This window comes from Tenrec ecaudatus, chromosome 18 (genome assembly GCF_050624435.1).
Source record: "Tenrec ecaudatus isolate mTenEca1 chromosome 18, mTenEca1.hap1, whole genome shotgun sequence".
Taxonomy (NCBI): Eukaryota; Metazoa; Chordata; class Mammalia; order Afrosoricida; family Tenrecidae; genus Tenrec; species Tenrec ecaudatus.
In genome coordinates, this window is record NC_134547.1 from 22640005 (window position 1) to 22647675 (window position 7671).

Genomic DNA, 7671 nt, shown 5'->3' on the forward strand with positions numbered 1-7671 from the left:
AGACCTGATTTAGATGATTCAGGAGATGAGATTTGGGACTTAGAAATGATGCTGGAATGGGTTAAGACTTTAGGGGATGCTGGGCTGCGGTGAATGTATTTTGCACAAGGGAATGGCATGAATTCCTCTGTGGCCAGAGAGAGGAGTGATATGGATTGAACTGCATCCCTTCAAAATAGAAACTGAAGCCCTAACTTCTGTATATAAGTGAATGTAACCTTGTGTGGCAAAACAGGGTTTTTCTTAGCTAATTAAATCATACCCATTCAAGTCCTAATCACGTTTGAGTGTGCTATTATATAAAAGACAGACACAGGAAAGAGAGTATCGAAGGCTCCGTCTACAAGCCATGGCATATGATGAAACTCCTGGCCATTAGAAACTCAAGGTGATAGGAAGGAGCTTTCCCTACAGGTGCCAGAGCTAGAGTCAAGCCCTACCGACACCTTACAATCACACTTCTAGTTGTCAGCACTGTGAGAAAGTAAATTTCTATTCTTTAAAGTTACTCATTTTGTGGTATTTTGACACAGCAAATACAACTCATCTATCCAAATCAATTCTAACTCATTTTGATACTTTGGGACGGGGCAAAACTGCCCCAGAAGGTATCCAAGGCTATAATCCTATGGAAACAGATCACTACATCTTTCTCCCATGGAGCAGCTGATGGATTTGAACTGGTACCCTTTTGGTTAACAACCAAGAACTTAAAAACTGTGTTAGTAGGGCTTAATCCTAACAACCCTAAAAGATAGTTTACCTCTGAGGGTAGAGAAGGCAATGAGGCTAAGGTGATCACAGCACACATGGGTTTCTAACAGTGATTAATGCTCTACTTTTTAACCATTGGTGTTTAATCATTCTTTCAACCTTATAGTAAGGAGCTTCAAAAAAAGTGGATAGAAGGTAAAACTAACAGATAACACATTTTCCACCAACTTTTTGAAGGCCCTCATAATTTTCTACTACTCAATATTTAATTAAAGCAGTTTTATAGAGTTCAGTGATAAATACAGCAGTGGGACACAAGTACTCCCTCAATGCAAGAACACTTTGTTCTATTAAACTGGCAATCCATGATGCTCACCTTCCAGACATGATCGCTGAAGACAAATGTGTGCATAAGCAAATGTGGTGAAGAAAGCTGATGGGGCACCAGCCTGTGTGATCACGAGGTATCGAAGGGATCAGATATCAGGCATCAAATAATAAAAAAATCATATCATTGTGTGTTCACCTTCCTAATATGGTTGCTAAAGACAAATGGGTGCATAAGCAAAAGTAGTGAAGAAAGCTGATGGTGCCAGGTTATCAAAAGATATGGTGTCTGGGGTCTTAAAGGCTTGACGGTAAACAAGCAGCCATCTAGCTGAGAAGCAACAAAACCCACATGGAAGAAGCACACCAGCCTGTGTGATCACAAGTTGTCAAAGGGATCAGGTATCAGGCATCAAGGAACAAAAAATCGTATCACTGTGAATGAGGGGGAATGCAGATTGGGGATCCAAGACCTATCTGTAGGCAATTGGACATCCCCTTACAGAAGAGTTACGGGGAGGAGACGAGCTAGTCAGAGTGCAGTGTAACAACAGGGAAAGATACAACTTTCCTTTGGTTCTTAAATGCTTCCTCCCCCCCCCCCATCATCATGATCCCAATTCTACCTTACAAATCTGGCTAGACCAGAGGATGTACACTGGTACAGATAGGAAATGGAAACACAGGGAATCCATGACAGATGATCCCTTCAGGACCAGTGGTAAAAGTGGCGATACCAGGAGGATGAAGGGAGGATGGGCTAGAAAGGGGGAACCAATTACAAGGAGCTAAATATAACCTCCTCCCTGGGGGATGGACAACAGAAAAGTGGGTGAAGGGAAACATCGGACAGTGTAAGATATGATAAAAAAATAATTTATAAATTATCAAGGGTTCATAAGGGAGGGTAGAACAGGGAAAGGGGAAAAATGAGGAGCTGACAACAAGAGCTCATGTAGAAAGCAAATGTTTTGAGAATGATGAGGGCAACAAATGTACAAATGTGCTTGACACAATGGATGTATGGATGGATTATGATAAGAGTTGTATGAACCCCCAATAAAATGATTTTTAAAAATACAGCAGAGGGGAATGTAGTCACTCAGTGCCACCAACCCCTATTAATGCCCTGAAACAGGCTTTGCATAGGCTGGTTCATGAGTGGGGTCCAGCAGAACCCAGGAGAAGCATCCCTTTTGTGTGCTTTGTGCAATGAAAGGAGGCGACAGCACTGTGCATTGAGGACGTGGCTAGTCGTTCAACATGAATAGAGACTAGAGTGAGAGAGAGAAAGAACTAGAGAAAGATGTGGCTCACGAGACACTGGGGCTTATTCTCACTGATGGTAAGTAAGACTTGAGAGTTTTAAGCAGATTACATTGACACTAATGAAAAATAGAAGAATCTTGTGATTAGAAATGGTCATCTTACTAGGCTAAGGATATGGAGAAAGTTTTGTGTAGCAAAATTAAATGGGGCTTACCAAGGAAACAAACCTACACCAGCAGAAAGTGAGACTAAGCGCATCCCTTGTGTTGGATGAGCATACAGCTAACTGGGGTGACTGACAAGGGGTTGCGGGGGATTAGTACAGCTAAGTGATTTTGGGGACGTTGACAAGAAGGGCCAGCTCAGAAAGGTCTTGATGGCAGCTATCCCTGGCAGGACTTAACACAGTGCCCTTCACTCACCACTTTACCCCAGAACTTGGTGTGGCACTAGAGAATGTGCTTTCTAGTAAATACGCAATGAGTGGCGAGGGAGGGGGTAAAATGAGGAGCTGATACCAGGGGCTTAAGTGGAGAGCAAATGCTTTGAGAATGATGAGGGCAATGAATGTACAAATGTGCTTGACACAATTGATGTATGTATGGACTGTGATAAGAGTTGTATAAGCCCCTAATACAATGATTAAAAATGAAAAAATTTTAAAATGCATATACGACTTTCCTCTAGTTTCTTAAGTCCTTCCTCTCCCCCACCATCATGATCCCAATTCTACCTTACAAATCTGGCTAGACCAGAGAATGTACACTGGTACAGATAGGAACTGGAAACACAGGGAATCCAGGACAAGATGATCCCTTCAGGACCAGTGGTGAGAGTGGCGATACTGGGAAGGTGGAGTGGAAAGAGGGAACAGATTACCAGGATCTACATATAACCTCTTCCCTGGGGGATGGACAACATAAAAGTAGGTGAAGGGAGATGTCAGACAGTGTAAGATAGGACAAAATAATAATAATTTATAAATTATCATGGGTTCATGAGGGAGGGGGAGGCGGAGGGAGGGGGAAATGAGGAGCTGATCCCAAGGGTTCAAGCAGTAAGCAAATGTTTTGAGAATGATGATGGCAACAAATATGCAAATGTGCTTGACACAATGAATGGATGTATGGATTGTGATGAGTTGTATGAGCCCCCAATAAAATGATTAAAAACAAAACAAAACAAAAAACTGATTGCTCCACAGAACAAACCAGAACAGAAATCACTGTGAAGAATATAACCCATGTGACTGACCAATTTGTGTAGAAATTGTTGCATGGGAACCTAAACTGCTCTGTGAACCTTTTAGAAAACAGATTAAACATTATCTCAAATTTATTCAAAGTCATAGGAAACATAATCAAAGCCCAAACCAGGAATATGACAGTTAACATAGTAATACCTCACATCAGATACATTAAAAATTAAATTGTTTGGACAAAAAGTTCTTTAAAAAATACTTCTTAATTTTTGTGGTAAGGGACGGCATTATGGCATGAGGAAGAGGGGAGAAATTTTGATAAATGAGTTGATCTGATATATTTTAAAACACTGAACTGTGAAAAATAAGTCATGAAAAAATATTTCTCACACAATTCATAAGTGACAAAGCGAAAGTATGGTTATCCTATAAGCTTTCATTTAAAAGAAACCCACCGAAGACAACACTCTGACAACTAGGCATAGGAAATGAGTTGACAATGGATAAATCCTCATTCTCTCATTTATAAAGTGTATGATTTGGGGGTAAGTGTCACAACTACTCAGAATCTAATTCCGTCTCGCTCAATTCAGAATACTAATTTCATTGATTCTGAGCTGCCACTGACAAAGGAAAGGGGAAAAAATGCTGCAAATTAAGCTATAATTTGCCAGGAATTTTATAACTAATCCTGATTTCAAAGAGGTGGGGGGGGGTGGTGTGTGGTGTGTGTGTGTGTAGGCACAAAGTACATATTTAAGAAGTTAATTGCTTCCACTATTAGCAAGGTTCTACTCTGGAAACAAAATCATACCCATAATTATAATTTGAAAATGATATGAAAACATTATTTCTGGATGGTGTGACAAGGGTAAAATACCTTCTTAGTACCTTTCTTAATACAGTAAAAAAAAAAATGCTGGTAGGAATGTTATATTACTTGAATCACTGAAAGGAACCATAGGGTTATTTCTGTGTTGGGAAAACTATCTAGAGTTGAAGAGAGAAGGTGGGGGTTAGCGGCGATTTAAACAAACAGATAACTTCATTTGAGGCGATTTACACCAACAGATGACTTCATTTGACTGAGGAGGGAATGTCAAAGAAATTAAGGAAAACTGAAGCAAGTAACCTGAACCCATTCTTCACCAAGACTGGGTAACTATCTTCAATTAAACATCATCAAGACTGCTCTGGACGTGAACAAAATACAGGGAAATAGAAAATGCAGATCACATGAAACAATGTATGCAAACCAGATAGCCTGGAGCCGGTTTTACGGCTGAATCACTTATATAAGCAAATTCCCTAGGCAGAATCTTTCAAAATGTTCTACAAATCCCTAGATAGTATTAGCAAATAAATACACTTTAACAATTTCCTGGTATATTCATTCTTTAGTACTGTTGCTTATTATTTTCTTTGCTGTAACACTATTAACAGGTGTTCCTCTGCCCTGAAAATCAACAAGTCCTTTTTAAGAAGAAAGTGCCAAATTAAACTTACCTCCACCATGATTGCCAATGCCCTGCAGCTGTCTCTTCCTCTGGGCTCTTAGAAAAGAAAAAAAAAAGTTTTAAAAACCATAAGATATCAGATATCAATCAACCTCTTTCTGGAGTCCTAAAGGGGTCAGAGTAAATCAGAATAAATCCCTACGCCGGCGGCAACTAGGTCATTTCCAGCTGCACAGTGGCAGGAAACTTACGATGCCAAATGGGCATCCCGGGGGAAGCTCCCACTCTGTAGCCTCCTCCTTAGGAGACTGACTTGGGTCCATTCCATGTCCAGCATCTTACTGAGACTGAGACACCCAAGACACAGCTCTAAATAGACCCAACTGGTCAGTGTCCCACACGCCTGTCTTTAGACTGGGGTCATGTTTCTCAAAAACTCCCGGCGATGGCATTGAGTCAACGCTGACGCCTGACGACCCCTGAGACAGGTACAGTTTACAGGAGTAGAAAGCTCAGTCTCTCTCCCGCGGAGCTGCTGGTGGTTTTGAACTGCTGGCCATGCAGATCGCAGCGCAACGCGTAACCACTCCACCACCAGGGCTCCATGGGGGCACCTTTAAGGTCCTTAATCTCCAGCAGCTTAGAGGTTAAAGATCGAAAACAGTAGGAGCCCCAAACTCCAGAAACCACCCCTCAGGGGGAATATTATTCATTGTGCAGCAATTCAACTCCTCCGGCCCCTCCGGGAGAAGGCTGGGGCGTTCCACTCCTGCAGTCACGGTGTCAGAAATCCACAGGGGCAGTCTGTCCTGTCCTTTCTACGGACAGGATCGCCATGAGTAGGAATCGACTCAGTGGCAGCCAGTTTGTTTTTTGGAATTGTTTTATCTTTTTAAAAATCATTTTATTGGGGGCTTGTACAACTCTCATCACAATCCATATATTACATCCATTGTGTCAAGCACACTTATACATTTGTTGCCATCAACAGTCTCAAAACGTTTACCTTCTACTTGAGCCCTTAATATCGGCTCCTCATTTTCCCCCTCCCTCATGAACCCTTCATAATTCATAAATTATTATTTTGTCAAACGTTACACTGTCCGACGTCTCCCCCCCACCCCCCAGGGAGGAGGTTATACGTAGATTCTTGCCATCGGTCCCCCCTTCCCACCCCACATTCCCCCACCCTCCAGGCGTCGCCAGGAATTTTTTTTCTTTCCGTAAAGTGCAAAGGAATGCAGAAGAGTTGGCTCGGCTGCAGGAAGAGCTACTTGACTCGGGGCGACACAGTACTGAGTTTCCTGGACTGTGACTCTTAAGGGGAGCAGACCGCCTCTTTCTCCCATAGAACACGCACCCAGCAGGTGAGTTTTGAACTTGCCACCTTGCCAGCGTGGTCCGTCTGACCCGCTCGGATCCAGAGCGCACGAAAAACGCTCACTCCGTTCTCAGGTCTCCCCCCAAACACGGAGTTGGCGACGTGGCCACTGGAGTTGTCACAAAAGGACCAGGGTCGATGGCCAGGGGTCGCCGGGCGGCAGACGCTGCGCGCGGGCTGGGTCCCCGGGGTCGCTCGGCGCCGTAGGGCACGGAGCGGCGACACATTTGACCTCCGACGCGCCCTCCCCGCCGCCCAGCGGTCTCCCGAGCGAGGCCAGTCCCGAACCACACGCGCTCGGGGCAGCTCGCGGCCGCCCGACGTGTCCCCACACCGCGGTGTACCCCGAGAGCGCAGCGCCCGCACCTACCCCCCTGCCGCGGACCCGCCCTAACAGCCCCCTCCTCACCCGACCGCAGCGTCCTAACGCGCCTCCTTCTCACTTTTTAAATTTAGCGCACTCTGGCCCTCGGTCTGTCCCGAAGGGCAGGCCCACAAACAGTGCGGCACGTCACCGTCTACTTCAGGCGCCTCGGCGGTGGGGCTCGACCGGATCTACTTCGCTGCGCGCCTGGGACCCCGATGAATTCGCCTCCAAACTCCCGCCAACTCACCCCAGCCGGCCCCGCCGGCCGCGGGGGCCGATGGGAAATGTAGTCCGCGGGCGGGGCCGTCCGGCCGGGGCTCGCGTCCGCACCCCGGGCTGCCCAGTGCCCCGTCGCCTAGTGCGCCCCGGAGGGCCGAGGTGAGCCTCCAGCCTGAGGGCTCAAAGGGGGCCGCTGAGCGGTGCGCGAGCAGTCCAGAGCCGGGAAAGGCGCCGGCGGGCTGCAGCCCAGACCTTCCGAGGCTCCGAGGGCCATCCAGCTCGGCCCTCGCTCCAGAGCGCGGGTCAAGGCCCACGGCCGCTAAGGCCCATAGTGTAGCGAAATGGGGACTGGACGCGCTGCCGAGTCACGCACAGAACGTGGCGTCTGACCCTGAGCCACTCATCCCTGCACGTTATGCCACCCCGAAGGAATTAAAGGGTGCTCGCTTGGGTTGGAAATTCGCCCCCCAGTCCTAGGCAGAAGTCTTTGGCACGTGCATTTCGGGACGGGGTGGGGGGCGCAGTGTTGGCAGCAGACAGGTAGTTTGGACACTCTCAGCAGCTGGTTGCTAGGACACCTGATAGATGCTGGGCGCAAAGCGGATGCACCTGGATGCATCTACCTCCGTGATGAGTTGGAGACCTGGCTCAGAAAGGCCTTACAGAGGCTATCCTAGATTCAGAATGGGGGTACTCTGAGAAGGTCCTGGTTGAGAGTGGAAGGGGACACCCCTCG

General features: G+C 46.3%; 1 protein-coding gene across 1 annotated transcript in view; it reads right to left on the reverse strand.

The window, feature by feature from the left end:
- LOC142432067 (uncharacterized) overlaps positions 1-7266 on the reverse strand; it is a 45264-nt gene extending 37998 nt beyond the window's left edge. The window contains exons 1-2 of the mRNA XM_075537142.1: positions 6964-7266; positions 5018-5064 (exon numbers count right to left, since the gene is read on the reverse strand). Coding sequence (XP_075393257.1) covers positions 5018-5026 — 9 coding nt within the window. The 5' untranslated portion in view covers positions 5027-5064; positions 6964-7266. The remainder of the gene's footprint in view (positions 1-5017; positions 5065-6963) is intronic.
- Positions 7267-7671: the final 405 nt, after the last annotated feature.